Source organism: Perissodus microlepis, chromosome 22 (assembly GCF_051167445.1).
Source record: "Perissodus microlepis isolate ML-2025 ecotype Zambia chromosome 22, ASM5116744v1, whole genome shotgun sequence".
Lineage (NCBI taxonomy): Eukaryota > Metazoa > Chordata > Actinopteri > Cichliformes > Cichlidae > Perissodus > Perissodus microlepis.
In genome coordinates, this window is record NC_140481.1 from 15489595 (window position 1) to 15512277 (window position 22683).

At 39.6% G+C, this 22683-nt stretch overlaps 1 protein-coding gene across 1 annotated transcript in view; it reads left to right on the plus strand.

Annotated features, from left to right (window-relative positions):
- Nucleotides 1-22212, plus strand: part of elp2 (elongator acetyltransferase complex subunit 2) — a 34144-nt gene extending 11932 nt beyond the window's left edge. The window contains exons 11-22 of the mRNA XM_084919449.1: nucleotides 3393-3524; nucleotides 4009-4158; nucleotides 6197-6388; nucleotides 6595-6664; nucleotides 6811-6906; nucleotides 9546-9603; nucleotides 10550-10622; nucleotides 14331-14523; nucleotides 19609-19730; nucleotides 19851-19990; nucleotides 20404-20517; nucleotides 21418-22212. Of these exons, the coding sequence (XP_084775575.1) occupies nucleotides 3393-3524; nucleotides 4009-4158; nucleotides 6197-6388; nucleotides 6595-6664; nucleotides 6811-6906; nucleotides 9546-9603; nucleotides 10550-10622; nucleotides 14331-14523; nucleotides 19609-19730; nucleotides 19851-19990; nucleotides 20404-20517; nucleotides 21418-21613 (1536 nt within the window). The 3' untranslated portion in view covers nucleotides 21614-22212. The remainder of the gene's footprint in view (nucleotides 1-3392; nucleotides 3525-4008; nucleotides 4159-6196; nucleotides 6389-6594; nucleotides 6665-6810; nucleotides 6907-9545; nucleotides 9604-10549; nucleotides 10623-14330; nucleotides 14524-19608; nucleotides 19731-19850; nucleotides 19991-20403; nucleotides 20518-21417) is intronic.
- The last annotated feature ends 471 nt before the right edge of the window (nucleotides 22213-22683 follow it).

Below are 22683 nucleotides of genomic sequence, written 5' to 3' on the forward strand. Positions count from 1 at the left end.
AATTGCCAAATAATATTTCAAGTAATAACCCACACGTGAACTCAGTTAAACACCCTGCAAACTTTATACTGAGGAGCACTGTAATAAATAGGCGGCCCTGTTCTGTTACAAATAGTGTACACGTCATTGATTCATTCTTATTCTGTCAGATCTTTTCCAAATCTTTAGGCAAGCACAAATATTCCCACACTGTAGATTATGCTAAATGTCTGCCAAGATAATTAAGAGAAGTCCATTATTGCATATGTCATGGAAATAATCCTTCACTATATCTTTCATTATATTTTACACGCATTGTATTTTTTTACAGGACTGAGAAAAACCGAAAAGCCGCTCACACCATCTTTCAGTGTTGCTCCAAAAAAAAGGAAAAAAATGTGGGTTTTAATACCTGTGCTTCATGCTGAATGGGTTTTCTCAGTATGGCTAAGCTCTCTCTCTCTGAGAATGATATATACCTCCCCATTTTTACTGTCCTTGTTCTATTACTCCCAAATACTCCCACTACCCACTGTCCAGCGATAAGACACACCACACATCCATATTGTTCCTGCTCTCGTAAACAAGACAGATGACGGCTTTTTGCCTCTGCGAGTTTTTACATGATTTACGGCTGCCCCTTGTGTGCAGAATTTTAAAATCAATCTGCTTAATGTTGCATCCCGTTCTCTCTCAATCTCGGCATCTATGTTTCTTCCAGGCTGTCTCTCTTTCCTCTCTCTTACTCTGTCTCTTTCTAGATGGCTGGAAGATTGTGCCATTCAAAGTAAAGGCATGCCTTTATCGCTGCCATTAGTTCCGCTGTGTTTCAGCCTGCATACGGGCATTATTTTGAAGGTCACTGTTGACCAGTACATGCAGGCGAGAACGTAGGATGATTGAGATCCTCAGTTTACTTCCACATACAGTACACTGCCGTAGCTAAATTATGTATGTTCTGCTGATACTGTGTTTTAGCGTAGCCTCTTAAGGTCTTTGTTTGATACACATTGTTCACTGTGTGTTTTGCAGTTTGCCTCAGGTCACTGGTGACAATAAACTACCCTTTTTTTTAAAAAAAAAACAAAGGTTACTGACCAAGCTGTACAATAGGGGAAAAAAAGTGTGAATTTAGCAATTCTCAAATTTCCTCATAGCCAGTACATATATCATTTTAAGGCATGGGCTAATTAAAGATGGAAGAGATACCTGGATACAGAACACAGTGCTGCTGAGGGAGCAGTATAGCACTCGAGGTTTGGTTTGACTGCTATCGATTTGAATAGATCTCCCCTTTGGGCCCAGTTTGCCTCCAAGGCCTCAAGGCCCAATAAAGCTTTTAATTGTTTGAATTCTTCATGGCAGTGAGAAGTTAACCTGGTCTGCAATATGCCCGCTGTCCTTGAAGTGTACAGACTCGGTGTGTCTATCACTGTTGAAGGATGAAGGTAGTTCTAGTTGCATCACTTGACAGCTCATGGTTAAAACGGCTCCCTGTGGCCTGAATACTCTGATTAATTTCTACATTGTTTTTAAGTTATTTCTGTCGCGTAATCCCACATTGAATTGTACTGATTATATAAGCAACACCACAATACTAATATTGTCGTCTATTTCAGGATGTAATTTAAATTTACTTTGGGTATTAATTTCAATGAATGGTTGAATTAATCCAGAATCCAGTGCAGTTTATCTCTTTATAGTCTGTATTCTTGTTGCCATCTAGTTCTTGTGGAATATAAATTTTTTGTTGTTGCAGTTCTCCTTTAACTTCTTATATCAAACTTGAGTTACGTATTTTGCTTCTTTTCTCTTCTTGCCTTAGAATAAACTTTAAAGGAACTTAAAGTGAGTTCGGATGACCTCATAGGGGGTTTAAACAGTGAATTTTCATTTGTTTGGGTAATTGGTAACTGCACTTAAATCAAAATGGGCTTTCTGTTACAGGCAGCGATTTGAATCCACAAAATTCAATAGAAAACTGTCTGTATGCACAAAGGCAAGGTGCACATGATTGGACAGGTGATGAAAATCCTAAAGGAGTCAGTCGTTTTTCTGGCCATGATTACTGGTAATTTTAAAATTGGATGTCTTTTGTACTGCGAGCTCACACCACATGGAGGGTTTAGTCTCTATATAGCATGATGTACGGGTCACGACCTCTCAACCAAATCCAATTTATGCAAATCTCTCAGTGTTTTTAAGCTCAAACATTTTTCATCATTATTTGTTTAATGTGATACGCTGGGCTGCAATTGCATTCATTATGTATTAGACAAATGTATTTGTTTGGAGGGGGGGGGGGCAGAGAGTTTATTCAACTCAATTTTTATTATTTTAATTTTTAATTTCTTATTATTATTCAATGAGACTAATAAGTCCCATTTTACATAATTTCTCATCTGGCTCGCTGGCTTAATTTGTTAGGTTTTTATTTTTTTTCCTGCTTCTGTCTGCTATTATGGAGTCTGTTAGTTAATAAGTCTTAGAGGGAGACTGAGAAGAGCTTTGACAATCCTAACTTCTCCCTCCCTCAACCTGTTTTGCATAAACCTCAGCGTGTAGGCTTACATAGAACCAAGAGGAGACACATGAGCTTTATGCACTACTGCATGTGAGATTGTTATATGCAGTAGGATCCTTTCTTTACGCCGCTGCTATTTCTCTGTATGTGTCACTTAATGCACGTTAATGTCAGTGATGATTGTTGAGTCAGGTTTACTTATATAGAAATCTACTATACATCTAAAATAATCAAATAACATAAAAGCATGGGACAAATTGACGTAGTTTAAGAAAGGACACATAAGATGAGCAACCCTCACACACAAAAGACTCGCAGCTCATTCTGATTTAAAAGCCAAAGAATAAAAAAGGGTCCAGATGTGAAGAGACAGTTTGGCAGCCACATTTTGTGAGTAGAGCAACTGCAAAGGCCTGATCTCCTCTGTGCTTTAATCTGGACCTCTGTACAGCTAGGAGCATTTGCAGTGATATATTGAAAGATCAGAGAGCCAAGAAGGCCCCAACCCGTATAATGCCTTAAAAGCGAATAATAAAATCTTGACTTTTATTTTGAACTCACAGGCAACCAGTATAGGGACACTGAGATAATGTGGGAGATATGTGGGGTCTCAATTGCACGTGCCAGTTGATAACCATGCAGCAGTGCTTTGGAGCAGCTGCAGTCGGCTAAGCAGTGACACACTGACACATGAATAAAGCCTATTACAGTAGTCGAGTCGAAACAGAGGAGTGGCTTCACTTTTGTGAGTAGACTGAGATCAAAAGAAGCTAGTTTTAGTGACAGCATTAGCATTACTTCTAGGTTCCTCGCAAAGTTTTTTTTAAAAAATAATACTAATACATCCCAATAAGTTTGCCCTCAGTTATTTTTTTTCCTTTCCCGCCAGGTGCGTGTTGGGGAGGTTGGTGGTAACACTTTAGGCTTCTACGGCTGCCAGATGACTGCAGACGGCTCCATGATTCTAGCTCATGCTTTTCACGGTGCACTACATCTCTGGTGCAAGGACCTAGACAAAGAGGTGAGAGCCATAGATGTGGTGATTATACCCAAACTTTCAAATCAATGTCCTTTGCTTAGTTGCATGTTAACGTTTTTTTTCCCATTATTTCCAGAAGAAGTATACATCGTTTTTATGCTGAAGCAGAGTGGCAGTTCAATTTGAAATAAGATTCACTGGTTATGCATTTCCCCTCGGCTTCACTGTGAGAGTGTATTTGAGTGTAATTAGTCACACCAGGTTTCCTGCCTGCCACTCAGTATGACTGGCTTAGCATTTGTCTTTGTTGCTTGTCCCTGAAATTGAATAAATGTCTCAAGGCCCAATGATTTCATTCTGAGACAACTGGGTTTACGTTTATACCCAGTTGGAACTTACATTTACAGTTCAGCACAAACCTGAGGTTGTGTTTTAAAATAAATTTGCCTCTGAGACAGGAACATGTACCACTGATATAGCTGTTGATGTCTAAAACCAGCTGAGCAGTTATGATCCTTTCTTCCAGGGAGAGTGGAGACCTGGAGTTGTGATATCAGGTCACTTTAATGCAGTTCAAGACCTGAGCTGGGATCCTGAGGGTGAGTTCATCCTCAGTGTGGGCTCTGACCAGACCACCAGGTTATTTACTCCATGGAGGACACAAGAGAGCAAAAAGGTAAAAACAGATGCAAAATTAGCTGCATTGAATCATAACAACAGCAGTTACAGTGACCTTTCCGTCTCACTATATGGCTTTAGAGATATGATACCATGAAAATGTGTTTGAGGTATATTAGTTATTTCTTTTTTTCTCGCCGCTCAACAAAAATTGAAGCTTCGTTTAGCATAAACCCTACAATCCGTGCCGTGTCGTACGTGCACACATTCAGTGTTTCCCTGAAATAATCCAACAGCAGCCAATCCTTCGATCTCAGTTCCAGAAATCATTCGTTTCTGGAAGCTTGACCGAAAAGTTATGTCTTCTACTTAGATTTAAAAATGATCAGCTGATACTTGTCTGAGGTGTTTTGGTCTTGTACGGGCATATCTACCACATTTGCCGGTATAGGACCATATAAGGCTTTAAACAGAAACAGCACCACTTTTTAACTCTGTAATGCACAAGGAGGCAGTGCAAGGCTCTCTTGGTTCTTGGTTTTTTTTTTGGACTCATTGAAAAGGGGCAAAAGATGATTGACTAACTCCAGTGTATCACAGCAGTCCAGTTTAGATGTAGTATTTTTTTTTGTCTCTCAGATGTCAAATTTGTGTTAAAGATTATCCAAAGGTTCTTAACTTGTGTTGAACCACATGATTAATGACTTACTACTTCTCAGGCCCCAGTCACACAGGCCTAGAGACCAGTGGGAGGTCTTACTTTTCAGGGAATGGTACTTTATACGGGAATGCTATGGGGAATGTGTGTACTCTGCACACTTTTTCAAGTTTCACTCCAGCTCAGAGAAAAAATGGCAAGTGTGCGCAAGCCAGAGTCTTCCATGCAAACAAGGGGCAACTGCAGCAGTCTGCTTGCCATCAAAGTAATCACAAGAATGCTCCTTTTTGGAGCTGATTTCATCCAGTATCTGGCAGCGATTAGATGTTAACAGGAGTTGCTGACCATGACTGTGTGACTTTAGAATTAAATAAAATTGCCAAATGGTAATCTTTGTCTAGTGATTTGGATACATGTTAAATCTCACATTGTCATGAAATAAAACCGTTCTGATTTCTACATGTATCCTCATTCAGTGGCAAGATTAAAGAAATAGGTGCCCAGTTATTAACAGTACAGTAATATTTCACAGTTTAATTATACTTTGCTCGCTCTATATGATGAATGCTTGGGATACACTGATAATATAAAACATACCCATCAAAAGTTCATATTCTTTACAGTAAATTCAGATTTAATTAAGATTTAGAATTTTAGTTAAAAAACGACTACTTGTGACCGCACTGCATTTTTTTTTTTTTCATCATTTAATATATCAACCATATTTCATGCACTTGTATTTAATGAATATCGTTGCCATTCAAATGATTTGCTTCGTCTTGGCTCGTCCTAACAGTTGCTACTTAGCGTGTTGTTCTTTTTTGGCGTAGGCCGTTTGCCTTGTGCCTTATGGGATATATATGCAGGTTCTAATGTATTATTCTTTCCTTTTTTTTAAATGTCTTTAGGCTATATCTAATTTAGTTTCAACACTATATATATTCTAAGATGACTCAGCTGGGACTGAAACCAATATTGCAGTGGGGTAATATATTAAAGTAAAAGACTACACTTCTAAATTGCCAATATAGTTATCCACCTAGCATTTTAGAAGCAGGATAAGACATACCAGTTTAGCATTCAGTTTGGGTAGAAACATTTGTAGTCACGCTTCCTGCTTCCACTACATTATTCAAGATGCCAGTTTGGATTATTGCCACAATACCACCTGATGCTGGTGCCAAATGAAATCTAGTTATCACATTGGAGGCTTCCATCGTCCCCTGTGAGAACACTTTGGATCTTAAGCTGGAAATGTTTCACTTGCACGAGAGAATCAATGTTGTATTTGGCGTCGTTTCAAAGGCCTGAGTTTTGGGCCAAGAAAATAAATCCCCAAACATCAGAGATCTATCGAAAAGGGAGGCACTGCGCAACGCGACCAAATGAACAGAGCCACGTGTTCAGCATATTTTTTTTGTGGCTGTCATCACTGCAGGTCACGTGGCATGAAATCTCTCGGCCGCAGATCCATGGATACGACATGCAGTGTCTGGCCATGATCGGGAGGTTTCAGTTTGTGTCTGGAGCTGATGAGAAGGTCCTGAGAGTATTTCAAGCACCTCGTAACTTTGTGGAGAACTTTGCTAATATATCTGGGACTTCAAAAGAAACTCTGTTAACATCCAGTGTAAGTGTTCAGCTAAATGTGTATCTAAAGAATATTTGATTTTATTCTGAAGGTATATTATTCCCATTGGTGGAAATGTTTGGAATTAAATCTTACGAAAGCTTTATTCTCTGAAAAGTACTTAATGGACTGTTCAGTCACCTTAAAAAGCCTTTGCAGTCTCTAACACATGAATATACCTTCTGTGTTTGGTTCAACTATGTCAGGACTCTGCCGACCTCCCAGAAGGAGCCAGCACACCTGCCCTCGGGCTGTCCAACAAGGCTGTATTTCAGGGTAAAATAAAAAATTACACCGCAGTTTTGTTTGATGATTTCCATCAAAAATCAATTTCGCTTCACTCTGTAGTTTGAGAAAGCTTATTCATATGCGGGTTTGTTCATTGCTTTTGCATAATGTAATAGTATAATTTCAATTTCCAGGTGACCTTGTGCCGAAAAACAAAGAAGAGGGGGAGCAGTTCAACAGGGTATCTGACCAATACCAGGAGTCTTACTTCCACCCACTCAACCTGACAGGTACTGCTGCATGATTTACACTTTCAAGTATTTTTACAGATGACCTAGTCTCACTTAAAATGTGGTAAACCTCTCTGATAAATAATTTTGAAGCCAAAAGGGCATCCCTGTTTCCCTCTAGAGTCTAAAAGCCTGAGTCATACTCATCATTTAAGAGTTTGAGAGATATGCCTATTGCTGGTTGCTCTTATAAGAGCCGATGATATGCAGTTAGTTAGAGCTTTATTTATCCGCTGTGTTTTCTCTTGGGGAGGTGGTCTGCTGAAGGCTGATGGTATCACAGCAGGAGAAAGTTTGGAGCCAGTAATGCGAGCAGAAGCAACAAGAAAATAAATTAATAAAAACAGGAACCAGAAAAAAAGTTTGAAAACTGATCATTTAAAAACAGAGAAGGAAACGGTCACGGAGGAAAAGGAAAACCAGGGGAACAAAAGAGAAGGTAATTGTAGGAAACAGGCAGATGGGAATTGAACGAGAGTCAAATGAAAACAAAGTAGTGCAGCCTTTTAAAACCCCTGGGCTAGAGGGTGTCAAGGGCTGTCATCAGCATGATTGAAGCCACTCCTTAATCTGCAATGCTAATTAGAAAGCGGGTTTATGTGATTGCAAAGTTTAAGTATTGATGACCCCGGGCTATGTCGGGAGCAACCAAGTGTGGAGACCGCTGTTAACAATGCATTTTTACTTGTTTGATTGGGTTCTGCAGGCAAGGAGAGAAATGAATAATCAGGCTAAAAGGGGAGCCCATGTCCGATAGCAAAAACGCAAAAAGTGCAGCTATCGACTACATGCCTCAGAAAGGGAAACTGAACTTGTGCAGATCCGATGATGTGGGGGAAAGAGTTGGGCATCATTTAATCCCCCATGAACACCAGCAAATGTTAAGAAACACACAGTAGAAAGAAACAGGTTGTTATTGCAAAATAATGTGTTGCTTTTAGGGTGATGGGTTTTATTTCTCAGGATTTCATGCAATTAAATGTAAACATATGCGAATGTGAGACATTGTCTTGAGCTGATTATCATGTTCTTAGCGTTTCTTCTTTTCAGTCTGTATCATAAACCTTTTTGAAAGGGGATAGTCACACACTTCTGTGCTATGTCATAGTTACAGCCTAACCACAAACCCTTCTGAAACACTACACCCTAACCTAATGTGCACCAGAGCTCCTTCAGTGCGAGACTGCTGCATCCTCGATGCATGAAGGAGCGTTTCCGCAGGTCCTTCCTCCCTGCAGCTGTCAGACTGTACAATCAAAACTGCTCCCAACAAACATAGATGTTTACATCAGCGCTGTAGCAACTTCTGCTGTTATAACTGCACATTACTTTTCTCAGCTTGTATATACACTAACTTATTGGACGTTACATGTCTACTTTTTAATGCACAGGTACAATACACAATCTGCACTTTTCTAATTATTCTAAATATTCTTAAGTATTTAAACATCTTTCAGTATCCTGCCCTGTTTGCACACTATCTGTACGCTAGTTTTAACAACTGTACTGTACTCTGCTCTGGTAACTATTGTCCATGATGTAAATATGTAAAAAATGTGTTTTTTGTTTTCTGTTCTGTGTCCTGTTCTTTTTGTATATGTGTGGTTTTTTTTTTTTGCTGCTGATACAACCAAATTTCCCCTTGTGGGACAATTAAAGGATTCTTCTTCTTCTTCTCTTCTACCTCCCTAGAAATGTAACCGTCTTGCATAGACTAAGACGTAGGATCAATATAGATCAAACAGCTTGAGTCTAGGTTGAATTTAGACTAAAGCTTAGTTTTAGTCTAAATTCCAATTTTCTGAGAGCATTTGAGTGTGCCTACCTAATGTCTGAAAGTGCAGCCTGTTCACAAGTTAAGAAAACAAAATTTGGCAAGAGCAGGAGACACCTGTTTCCAGTCTCACTCTCCCCCAAAGAACTCCTTTGATTTCTAAAAAATATATTATAATTTTACTTTCTGCAAATAGTATAAAATCTTAGGATCAGATTTTTTTTCTTATGCTCAACAAAATTTCTGGTGAAGTGTTAACAAACTAAATAACCAACTTGTTATTCTGATTTCTGCTGTTTAAAAGTCTTTGAGTTTCTTACATACCTGCAGCATCGGACATCAACAGAATCAAAAAACTTTTCCAAATTGAGAGAGTGCCACTCATTTATTCACACCACATCTGGAAGCTGTTTAATTACCTTCAGAAATTATCCCTGACTTGGAGACGGGATCGATCAGGATCTGAAAGCTTAGATGATGCGTGCTTAGTCACAGTTTGTAATCTACAGTCTCGTAATCGTCTTATTCAGTCTACTAAACTCTGAAGCGTGTGTGTTTACATGCCTGTAACTATCAAAGCAGCTATTAACACGTAGCTGTGTCCCAGTGTAGCTGCTGAGTGTGGTACATTATGTTCCGCAAATACTAGTGATGTTGTTTCTGAAAGGGCTTTACTAAACCCCCTTATAATCCTTTAAGGTCTTTCTTTGCTCTTTAATTTGTGTGGATTCCAGATACACATTTAAATTCAGATTATAACAGTCATTCCTTGTTTATTCAGCTGATTGTTAATTATTTTTTGAACAACTAAGATTTCAGGGCATTACAAATAACAGCAAACTATTTGTATTGTGTGTGTGTGCAGAGCCACCACCAGAGGATCATCTTCTCCAGAACACACTTTGGCCTGAGGTCCAGAAACTGTGAGTATCTAAATCTTATATGTATTTTCTGTTACTTGCTGTAAGTGAAATGCTGACATACTTATTGATATATTTGTGTCTATAAAGACATCAGTGTTTCCTTGTGTCTTCTATTGAAAAGTTTCTACTCTATCTGAAAATAATAGATTTCCCTACATAGACTTCTTTGTTACCCCCTCACCTCTGCACCCACAACTCCAGCGGCATATTCATCAGCTAGTCAGAATCCAGCTACTTGGCTTCCCATGAGCCACTTCTCCAGATTGAATATATTGCCACACTTTGGCCAATGTTAAATCCATTTACCGGTCATTCCACCATAAACATGACATACGACACAGCCATTTATTTGAGGTGCGAACACTGTGTGTGTTGAAAAGCATTTTTCTACCTTCATTTGGCTTCATCCCTTGAATCGTTTAGTGCAGAATAGAAACATTAAAATGAGTAAGTGACTAAATTGTTTTTTGTGGCATAAATAATCCTCTCCCTGTTGTGGCCAAATTGCTGCAGTGTTTGAAAGCTGGCTGGTAGAGGCTGGAAATTCTTTCCACTGAGTTGCAGACTGCAGTTTGAGCTTGTTGGCATTTTAAAACAACCAGGTGATGGCAAGCTAAAAGCAATTAGGCCGTGAGTGATTAGCTAGAGCATCATCATTGTTCATCTGTGTCAGCAGGAGAAGGACTAGTCATCACAGATCAGTATTTTAATTTCACACTCTAATTATTTACCTGTCAGCAAGTGGCGACGGCTCGAGCCTGGAAGCTTGTTGGAGTGACACTCTGGAATAAAAGAATATTTAATTTACTGTCACACTGGGAGCTCTTCCTCTGTTCTGCCTCACCATGCATCCCTTCCCTGTCTGTCTGTAACATATATCTGTCCTTCTGCACAGTCAGAGTGGCTGTTCATGGTTAACCTCTGTATGATTGTCCCCTGTCCACAGGTACGGGCACGGCTTTGAGATGTTCTGTCTTGCGTCTGACAGCAGCAGAACAGTGGTGGCATCTGCATGCAAGGTCAGTTTGATAAGCTCCAGGCCGGACTGCATATCACAGTCAGCACTGCAATTGCAGTCGAAAGTTTAATTACAGTCATCATACAAATGATTGCCAAGGCAATATCAGGCTTTCAATGATTTCTTTGACCTTTTTCGGGGCTCAATGATTGGGCAAAACCCACAGTTAGGAATAAAAAGATTGCCCCCCCAATACATACAGAATCACAATTATACATGGAAGACACTTAATATATTTCCAGTTTGATATTTGAATACTCTTATAAGCACAGTTTCACAGAGTCCTGTGAAAAATCAAGTACAGCCATCATTCAGTAGCTTGTAGAACCACCTTAACAGCAATAACTCGAAATAATCGTTTTCTGTGTGATGCCGCCTTGTTCTTTTTAGAGAGAAGAGGCATCCTCAGTCTTCTTCTAATTGTGCTGTCATAACATGGCAACTGAGGTCTGTAGAGTCTGAGATATAGCTCTAAAGTGTTTTTGTTTGTTTTAAATATAATTTCTCTGAGCATTGTGTGGTTTGACCTTGGGACATCCACTGGTGGAATTGTGTTCACACATACCCAAATGCTCCAGACCAGCAAACTGCCAAGACTCACACCTGCTGATGATCAATTAATCGCATGCATTTGATCAGCAACATCTGGCTGCTGCTTACCCTCTTAATTCCTTTGGAAGCATCAAGGTATACTTTGACTTTCACATGGCTGTAAGCACAGTCCACACACTTTTAATAAGTTTGAGGACAGGACTTGAGGACAGGACTTTGGCTGTTTTACTTATTCCACAACCACATTTAATGTGTGTTTGGGCTCAGTGACCTTTTGAAGCACCCACTGTGTTCAAGCTTCAGCTGTCAGGCTGATGGTTTGAAGTTATGTTGAAGATTTCTGAGGTAGTTTGCCTTAATTACTACATCCACGTATGCCAGTCCCACAGATTCTATTGCCCAGCACTATGATACCTTTACTTCACTATATTTTTTTGTCAAGTTATGTAAATTTGTGCAGTTTCCTTGCTTAAGAGATTTTTTTCATTTACCCAAATGGGTTTTATTAGATTCCCCTCAATAACCATGTAAATTTTAATTGATTTTCTTTTTTTAATAGATTCAATTAGTTCAACACTAGTCATCGGGTCATTAGATCTTTAGATGAAAAACCTTCAAATCAAAAACCAGATGTAAAAATAAAAACCTATATGCTAATAAATGTACACATCTGACAGAACCATCTAACTAACCTTTACCACTTCATTTGACTATTTTCTTACAATGAATGTAAATAAAGCCAATCCCCAATTATGCGCACACCAAGCAGTAGTGTGTCATTTTTACTTTATTTTAACAAAATATTTACTCAAATGTATCTGAATTATTCAGAGAAAAAGCTGAATTATGTCGTTCTTTTTAACCGCTCTTCACCATAAGCCCATAGTATCCTGTACACAAAGTTTGTGACAAAGTGACCCAAATGTGCTTTAAATACAGTTAATTTTCATTTTCATCATTCTGTGCACGTATATCTCAAAACTTCTGGACTGCTGCTGCTCTTGTTGCTTTGTGGGTCTTTTTAACACTCTGGTTGGCAAATCAGACTGCAGATTGGTTCTACTTGGTTTGCTTTCCAGTCCGTATGTTGACTTATTTTCCTCTAGGTCCCAATATTTTCTAAAATCCCAGGCTGACCTGACAATACTTGTAGCCAAACAACTTAATTTTGGTTTCATCTGATCATAAAACTTTCCTTCAGAGGTTTTATTTCTTCGTCCATGTGGTCAGCTACAAGCGTTAGTCGAGCTTGGGGTTGTTCATTTTGGAGCCAGGTCCTTCTTTCTTGGACAGCAGCCTCTCCTTACGTAGCCATGTAAGACTCACTTCAGAGTAGACAGCAATGTCCAGCAGCTTCCAGTTTATGTAGGCCTGTACCTTTGTGGTGTCTGGATTGTTTCTGACCACCCAAACCAACTTCCTTATAACTGAGGGTGTTTTCAGATCTTGTGCAGCTGTTTGAACAGATCATCTTGAATTATGCAGAAAGAGACACTAACTTGTCTAAATCTGTGATCCTCTTTCTCGGATCTTCACTGAGATCCTTGAACGTTAACATTTTACTGTGTGAGCTGTGAAACCCTTTTTATGTTTGCACAAATAAATTACCAGCTGTAGTTAATCACGGATACATCATAGACCATTAAGAGGCACTACGTTAAGATATTTTCTTAATTTCAGCAACACCAGATTCATTTCTATGTGGGTGAATGTATATTTTTGATCCAGTATTTATTAAATCTAATCCCTTTACTCTTCAAGATATATTTTGTGCAAAACATCAGACTCAGACAGAATTATTAAGCCCCTATGAAATTGAAGGTTTTTGTCAAAAATGTTCAGTGTTTTTTCTTTTCTTTTCAACAGACCGTGGGATTTTCAACATAGTATTTCTAGACTTTTTTAAAAAAGTTTTCTTTAGAAAGCATAAATCATTTTTGTTTGCACACAATAACAGAATTATTTCAGGAAAAAAAATGAGATTATCAGGGTCAATATTATTAGACCCCCTGAAAAACTGACCTCTTTATTGGGTCAAAGCAGAAACCACTGCTGTTCAATGGTGTACTTTAACTTTGTAATGCTCAAAGCTTCTAAAAATCAAGTTCAAACTGAGAGTTATCTTCCAATTTACACACTATAAAAACTTCAGTGAGAGTTTGATCAGTTACTTGAGAAAGCATCATGCCCAAAACAAAATCAATCAGTTTAGATTTGATAAAAAGATTTGTTGATGCTCACAAAGCAGGAGATGGATATACAAAGTTATCACAGCATTTCCAAGTGTTAAGATCTGGAGTGAGAAGTATCATCACAGAGTACCACACAGTACGGAACAAATTTGGCAGAGGGTAGGAAGCAAAGGGTTTGAAAGACTCTGGAAAGAAAACAAGTGTGAGTCTAAAGACAACAGAACAGCTGCTAAGATATCATTGAATGACTTAGCCAGGTCAGGAACTGTGGTCTCAAAGAAGACAACCACTAGATCCCTGCACTGGAATGAAGTGTGAGGTTGCATACCAAGGAAACTTCTGCAGATGAGACACCTTGAATCTAGACTAAAGTAAGAAAGAACGACCTGCAGAAAGTTTATGCGTACTGGAAACGAGAGCTCTTTTGGCCACAGAGGCACTGTTTATGTTTGAAAGAAGAAGAGAAAGGTGTACAACCCAAAGATCACCGTCCTCACAGTGAAACACGGAGGTGGATGTATTATGGGGATGCTATAATATGTAAAGATTTTGAAAGACAACCTCAAGTAGTTGGCAGCAAAACTGGGTCTGGGTCGTCTCTTTGTCTTTTAACACAACAACCACCTAAAACATACGTCGCTCCTGGTGAAGAACTACCTCCATAAGACCAAAGTAAATGTTACTGAGTGGCCTGCAAAAAGCCCCAACTTGAATTCCATTGAAAACCTGTAAGGTGAACCGAAGACCAAAGTCCATGCCAGAAGACCATCAAATCAGAACTGACTGTTAGCATCAGGGGTGCTAATTGTTTTGATCGTGGTAGTTTTTGTTTTTTGTGAAATAATCTTGTTTCATTGTGGAACACTTCAACTGTAGAAGTAGCTTATAAAGTAAACACAGGTGCTTTTATAAAGCATTGTGTGTTTTATGTCTGACAATGAACTGACCCCTTACTATCTTTCCAGGCATCCAAAGCTGAGCATGCAGCAGTGCTGCTGTGGAGTACAACCACATGGCGTCAGCTGCAGGTTCTTCCATGTCACACCCTCACGGTTACCCAAATGGCCTTTTCACCTGATGCACAGCTCCTGTTGGCTGTTTCCCGAGATCGCACTTGGTCTTTATGGAGAAGGAATCTCCCCACACCTGAAAGTCCAGGTGAGAAATGAGGACAACACAGACTAATAAGGAAGTCTGTTTTACAGGGTTATTAGTGTTTGGTCTTCAGGATTTGATTTTCAAATGCAGTGTGACTCAGAATGAGACGTTAGTTCCTCATAATGCTTTGTAAATAAATTCAGTTTAATTAAAAAATGTGCTTGAGTGAATATTAAGAAAAAACGACAATGTCGGAGCCCTTCTGGCACATAGAATTGCTCCCCTAATTCCAAATAATTAAAATAAGGTAAACCCACAGAGCAGATTTCCTCCAAATTGAATTTCAAGTCAAGCTGGCCTTATTGGAAGGACTCCCCTCATTAATACTATGAAGAGCCAAACAAGTGATGCACTGCATGAATCTAGTCCAAAATGGATTTAATATAGGAAAGATTTGAAACTGACCAGACTGACCAAAATGAACGATTAGTGCTTACTTCCCTCCTTCAAGGCTTATAATTCCACATTTGTAGGTAGAGCAATGATTTGAAACAGGCTTTCAAATGGGTAATTACCATGCAGAATACATCAAATCCTCTGCGGTGGATTGCAGAGATCTCATCAAATCTATACTCTCTGGGATGAAGCTTGAAAAGAAAATTCTGAAGTAACACTTTGAATAAATACAGACATAAAGCACGATGCAGTAGCCTTTGCATGCGCTGATAAAGACAAACCACAATGATATTTATAGTTTCGTGTTAAACTGGGATTTGTGATATTGGGGGTAGCGCTCTGAGGGGCTCTGAGCTGTGAAATTGTAGAGAAGTAAATGAGAAAACACTGAAGGTACATGAACGGTTTGTGAATATAAAGAGGCCTCTGTGTGTTTGCCAACTTCAGCTAAAGCCACAAAAACTGTCTTTCCCACTTCCAGTGGTGTTTGTGGGTCAGTGTAGGTGCTAAAATGTTTAAAAAGTGTGATCTTCAGATTGTGTGCTGTGTGCAAAAAGCCATTTTAACCCATAAAGAGGATACTTTGATGCTTCCTTGCGGTAGGTGTGAGATTTGTTTACGCACTTTGAGAGCTGGTGTCTTGCACTAAAAATGTGATGGTTGGCAAAACATGTCTAATGTGACTCACTGAAAACGTATTTCAGTCATTATTTAAACTATTAAGAGCAAATTTAAGAGTGTATACACTGCTGAAAGTGGAGATAATGAGGTTAAATATCCCCCAATTACCTTGAAGAGTAGTCATGCTGCGGTCAGCTACGGATAAAATTGGCCCAATTTAACCCAGCAAATATCAGCTGAAAAGTCTCAGTTTTAGCGCTCTCTCAGTCATTTTGTCAATTTCTTTTGACCTTTACCCTCCTTTGTGACTTAACTCAGTGGTTTTGACATGGTCAGAGAAATAGATTTGTCTCTCTAAGGTCAACACTGTCAGGATTCACATTGGGTGAGAGCTTTCTGAGTGAGAAATCGTCTCTGGACTCAAATCTTAAACGATGCCATGGAACAACCAACCAATAAAACGGTCTCACTCATGGGTTTTTTTTGCCTTTTTATGATCTATTAAATAAATAAATTTGTTGATTTCATTTTATTACATAATCAGTACAACTTAGATTCTAACCAGTCACATCTGGCATAAGGTATCTGTTTGGTCCCAGATTTATTCACTCAGAGTCAGAGTCTCCAGACACACGACCAGAGTGATAAAGGGTGATAAATATTCACTGATGATAAAAAGGAGCTCTGCCAGAAGTGGTATGAAGCTGTAATCCCGACATTACAGAGTTTTTAGCTCATCCAGCTGAAGGATCATCATCTGTCTGCTCACCCAGCAGTCACAGAGTACAAACCTCGGCTAAGGCAGCTCGCTTTCTGGGCAGCATTTACTTTTAAGGCAACATTGTTGTGTTTTCTGTATATTCATTTTGTTTTCTTTTCTCTTTTTAGACATACTTTAAAAACTTTGAAGTGGAATTAAAATCAGATAAAGGTAGCATGACAGATGCTCACTCTAATTGTACGAACATCATGAAGGAGTAGGTAATGGGTAATAGGCAATGATTTGTAAATAACTGCACATAAATAAATTGAGCTTACTATATTCGTCTACTACATCTACTATCTAGTATCTAGAAATGTACCACAATATATTTCTAACTAACTAGGCAGCTTATTTCTCTTAACAATACTTTCTTGAAACATATAATGCATTTTGGAGTCAACTTGAAAGAAAGACATGTAAAATGTAAAAATGAGACTTTTTATGACCTTATTTGACCTTGAAGAAGAGGCCAGGGATTAAGCCTGTATGCTTTAAATATAAACAATGATAGAAAGAAAGGTTGTTTTAAATGACTATATAGTGTTATCACTTTGACCTTTAGATGACTCTATTGGCCTTGAAGAAGAGGTCATATAGGGTTCTTTCTATATTATGACATTACACATCTCACTTGTCAAAAACATAGGTTTAACATAAGTTATAAAACTTTTTCTGAATTTTCAACCATAAATCATAGTTGAATTTGAAGACATTGGTGGATAAAAGCCAAATTGTAATAGATTGCACTGGAGGATTGGTCAGAATTTAATCGAAATTGCACACAGTGATCACCTAATGGATCTTCACCCAAGCTGTGCTCACGTTCAAAGTCACATTGGTTGTTTTGCAAACATTTCTCCATCACAGCATATACTTCATGCACACTACTTACAATTACAAGTTCTCGCTCCGAGTGTACCGAGCAATGTTAATGTGGCAAAGTCATTAGCATGAGATTTTTGGTGTTGATACATGTTTCATGTATGAAGTGATATCACTTTGCTACAGATTTTCCATACGACTTGTATCCTCTTAGATGATGATAATCAACTGATAGGTTATGATCATGGGGGCGTGGTCTTACTGGTTGACCACATCCTCCAAATGTTAGAGCCTTCCTGTCACCATCAGTAACATCAGCAATACAGTCAGTGCTCTGACATACCGAGGTATTGACATGTTTTTATACTTTTTATGACCATTGTTACTACCGACCATGTCCTCATAATACTTCTGAATTCAGAAGTAAGGTTATCGTATTAAGATTTGGGACACATCGTCAGTAGTGGACCTTGGATTCATCGGGTGTTTCGGCCATTATCATTAGACACCCTCATCCAAGGAGGCCCTGCCGGGGTTGATCAGGGTTGAGTGTGTCACTGGTTTATGTTAAATTGTTATTTCTCTTGTTCTTTTATCTGTTTAGTTTTCTACAGTTTATTTGCTCCTATCTATTCACTGCAACTGAGAAATAATACTTACCTCTTTAGCATTTATGGAAACATAAATGCTAAATTCACATCTGAAACATTGTGAATATGGATCCAGATAATCAATAAACCTTGAGAAACAATACATTTAGAAAACAATCAAACATTTTATTTAAAAGAAAAAGAAAAAACTAGCTCAGACATTGGATTTCTGTTGGCCCAAGTTCTGTGTAGAGCTGTTGCTGTTGTCAACAGGAGTGTGTTCTTGGAGAGGATGTTTATATGAGAGAACCTCAGCACACAGACTCTACAAATAACTCAATCCTGCATTTAAGGTGAACAGAAAACGACATTTAAGCCCTAAGGATTACCTCCTCCTGCACCTGGTAAAGCATCTTATGTTTCTCTTGGCTTCTCCGGATGGTGTTAATGGGCACTGACAGAGGCGTTACGCACTCCTCTGTTCGCCTGAATGGTGGGCTACGCAGAGGCAGGGTGGTGTGTGTGTGTGTGTTCCTGTCTAGCTATCTTTGTGAGGACCGAAATCTGCATTCTACTATACTTGTGAGAACCAACAGTCACTTGTGAGGACACACTAACCGGTCTTCACAGGTTTGAAGGCCTTTTTGAGGCTCAAAATGTGGTTTTAGTGTCAGGGTCACAATTAGGTTATGGTTAGGTTTAGGGAAACCATTATGTCAATGAAGGTCCTCACTAAGATAGCTGAATGGGCTTGTGTGTGTGTGTGTGTGTGTGTGTGTGTGTGTGTGTGTGTGTGTGTGTGTGTGTGTGTGTGTGTGTGTGTGTGTGTGTGTTGGTCTTTGGTTTCTCTTAAGAGAAATGGCAAGGGATTACAGGGTTTTTTGTTTTTTTGCTTTTTCCAGGGGCGGGGGGCTCCCCGTCTGTTCTGGTTGACTGCTGAATCACTCAAGGTGATTGTGAGGAGCACGCACGAGGACACGCACAGTCTCCTACCTTCAGACTAGGGAAGGTTAAATGAAGTCAGAGCTGATCAAACAAATGACTACCTCTATTCTATTCACACATCTTCTGGCCCCTACCTGTTTTGCCTGAGCATTTCCCTCCACCGCCCTATTTTGTCTTGGCCTTGGAGACATTGTCACCTTCTCTCTCCTCTGCTCCTCCTGGTTTTTTTTTTTTTTTTTAAACCTGAGTGGGCTTTTACATGTTCTACCTTTTAGTCTTCTTGATATGTTTTGTGTGTTTTATCAAAATGGACACTTTCTCTATAGTCTGTGTCTCCAGTCCCCATCTGTGTGTGATGTGATATAGCTCAACAGCCAGTTGTGTTAATGAAAGATTGTGAAGGAGGGAGAAGGAGAATCCTTTGAACACAAACCTCAACACTTTGGTTAACTCAGACTTTTGTGGCAGTGCTGATGTTTTACAATATTCATGCTATGTGTGTGTGCGTGTGTGAGAGAGAGCCAGTGGAGAGCAGGACTACTGCAGACATGCAGGCAGGCAGCTGCCAGAAGCATACAAACAAGCTCTCTAGGGAAACCAATCTGGAGGCTGAAATGACTTAGGCTAGGGAAATAAACAGCAGCAGGTCATAAACCAAAACTGACTGAAATGGAGGGCTGGAATGAGGTTCTCTGTCTTGTTCGGTTGTTTATTTGTCGCTCGGGAGAGTCTTTGTTGCTACTGAGCTGTGAGGCAGGGATCTAAACGTGCTGATGTCATGCTGCAGTAAATATAACACAAGTTTTGCTACCAGCTCATCCTCTGTTGGAAAAGTGTTGTTGTGGAGATGAAATGTGACACAATACATGTAGTGCCGGCACTCATACCATTGTTTGAATGCAGTTGTTTGTATGATCTCTCTTGCTCTTTGTTCCCGTTTCCATATAGAGCCCCTGTTCTCGCTGTATGCGCACACAGAGAAGGACACAGCCATACACAGCCGAATCATCTGGTCATGTGACTGGAGCCCTGACGGCAAATTCTTTGTAACATCAAGTCGAGACAAGAAGGTAATTTTTAAATGTTGCGTCACATTACGCGTTGACAATAATACCACCTGGTTGCACTCTTGAGTTGTAGCATTTTTTTCTAAACAAAGTGTGTGTATGTGTGTGTGTGTGTGTGTCCAGGTGATAGTATGGGGCCCATGTAGTTTGGACTCTGGAGACCCTGTGCTGCCTCCTGAGATTAAACCGTGCTCTTCCATCTTAGATGTGGGCGATTCTGCTACTGCTATAGCGTTCTGCCCTGTACTCTGCTCTAGTGACAGGTTTGTGTTACATGACATCCAACTACCGTCATATCGACTTCGGTACTTTGTAAGTTTGCTTCAATAATTTGAAGCTGCAGTTTTGAACTATTTTCTTCTCCCTTAAACTGCTCATCAGTTAACTGATTGTTTAATTGGTTTAGAAGCTGTTAACCTCACATAAAGAAACATTATATCCAATTAATTTAAACACATGACATGACTGTGGCTGACACTAAACTGCTTCATGTTCTCATCTAAAGACCCCGGAGGTTCACTTATACTGTGCTGAAATGGAATTCAATGTGGTAAAAGTGTCTAACTCTTGTAGCGAAGAGTGACAGTACTGGTTCAAGACATCTAGGTCAGAGCAAAGGAAAACGAGGTCTGCTCTGAAGTTCGATTTTGTTGTGTTTCCTTCCTACTTTCTGCAGCTACCTGCTTGCAGTTGGCTTGGAGTGTGGCAGGATCCGGCTGTACAGGTGGAGCCCTGGCAGCGAGCCTGCTGGAGGAGACGACTGGAGCTGCTGCGGAGAAACGGACACCTCGTATCCTTACTGCACACATGCAGTCGATCTGAGGTTCATCACAGTGTCAGTTGTGGGTCTTCACTCTAATTGCTGTTGAGAAGCAGAAGCTTTCTGTTATTTACCATTTAAATAATAATAATAATAAAAAAATAGATAGAGATGGAGATTATGTCTGCTTCCTTTGAAGAGGAGATGCAGATGGCATCAACCGGTACCTTAATTTGGGTTCTGTCGATGTTTTATCTCACACTGGTCTGTGCCACTATAGTCTGTAAAGATCAAGATAGGTTGCACAGTCTTTGTATCAGGAAGTCACACCTCAGATAAGCCTTTTTTTCATATTTTAAGATGATATATAAGTTGGAAAATTCCTTGGTTACTGCAGGTAAAAATGAACAACATATAACAAAAGAACTTTAATATGTATTATAATAATATAAATACAAATCAAATGTACTTTCTTGCCACATTTACGGCCCCTGGAACCACTGAGCATTGTTTCTACTTAACTGCCTATTGTTGCAGACCAAGTCCATCCCTTTATGACCACAGTGTACCCATTTTCTGATGGCTGCTTCCAGCAGGATAACACACCATGTCACAAAGCTCAAATCATCTTAAAGTGGTTTCTTAAACATGAGAATGAGACCACATTACTCATATGACCTCTGAAGATTGTTTAAACACCTTGCTGAATCTTTGCCAAGAACAATTAAGGTAGTTGTGAAGGGAAAATATGGTCAAACCCAGTTGTAGCAAAATATACCAAACAAAGTTTTTGTGTTGTGTGTTTAACAGATAAATTACGGTTTGGTGTAAAATAGATGGGATGTCAGTTGTGTAGATTTTGTCTGAAAGCTTGTTTTGTCATCCAAACAAGTATTCTGTTGTCTCCTTTCATCACACATCCTCTCACAGACAAAGCCACACTCTGGCAGTAAAACGGCTCTGCTGGAGGCCCAAGACTGGCCGAGCAGGTCGGGGGAATGGCAAGAAGGATGGACAGGGTGATGGAGAGAGTGAAATCGAGGAGGAGAGCTCCTGGGTCCAGCTCGCCAGCGCCAGTGCCGACCACTCTGTCAAAATCTTCAACATCAACAAACGGGCTCTTTAGCACCACCAACACTGACACTATTATGTCTCTCACACCCAGAGAGACACTTTGACTGAGGGCCACAGGCCTAACTGAGGCACCGAGGCCACAGCTGCTTGCTGGCATGCCATGCAGTCCCTGTGACAGCCAGTTAAGTCATGGGTCAGTCACAGGACAAACCCACAGCACACATGCCCTGCAGTCTGTCTGCACACAGCTGAACGGATTTGATGGGTGGAAGCAAGATGGTAAAAACACCATGACCTTTGGGCGGTATTTTGCTTAGACACTTCAAAGTGTTTTAGATTCAAAGAAGAAGACTAAGCAGGATTTCTATACAGACTGCGTATTTATACAGGTCATCTAAGTAACCATTGGCATGGCGAACTGTATTCTTGAAGGAACAATTCAATTCTGAGTGCCATCAGAGGCAGGGCTTGTGTTGCATGTTTGTGCCTTGGGATCAGTTGATTAAATGTCTTTCATGTATGTCACGTAGGTGTATAGGTAGTGTGCAAGCAGTCCAGTACGCAGCAATGATATATGACTGCTAGACACTAGGGATCACATTTTTATCCTCTGTGGAAACGTGAGTGTATTAAAGATGACCATTTTGCAAATATTGTTGCTGTGTCTTGACTTTTTAATAGATTTCTCCTACCTTGCAGGCATTCTGTAATCCAGTGCACTCAACATATTTTTGTGAAAATTACAGTAAAGTGCTTTACAAAGGAAGTCCAAAATTTGACTTAGAAAAGATGATCGAAAGTTTTTAGCACGTTTCGAGGAGTTATTTATTTTTTTCTTTCTCGTGAAATGACACCAGGTAAGATTGTCTGTCGCCGGGCTGTTCTCATGGTAAATGGTCATCCTCTCTAGCTGAGCACTCAAAGCGCTTTATGCAACTTGTCTCTTTCATCCGTTCACACAGGCACTTTTGTCTGTTTTTTTGTTTTGTTTTTTCCTTACGTAAGTGCTTTCTAACATTTGATGGATGGATGCATTAGAGAGCAACTTAGGGTTAGTATGTTGCTCAAGGATATTCAGCATGCATACTGGAGCAGCCAGGGATCGAACCAACAACCTTCCGA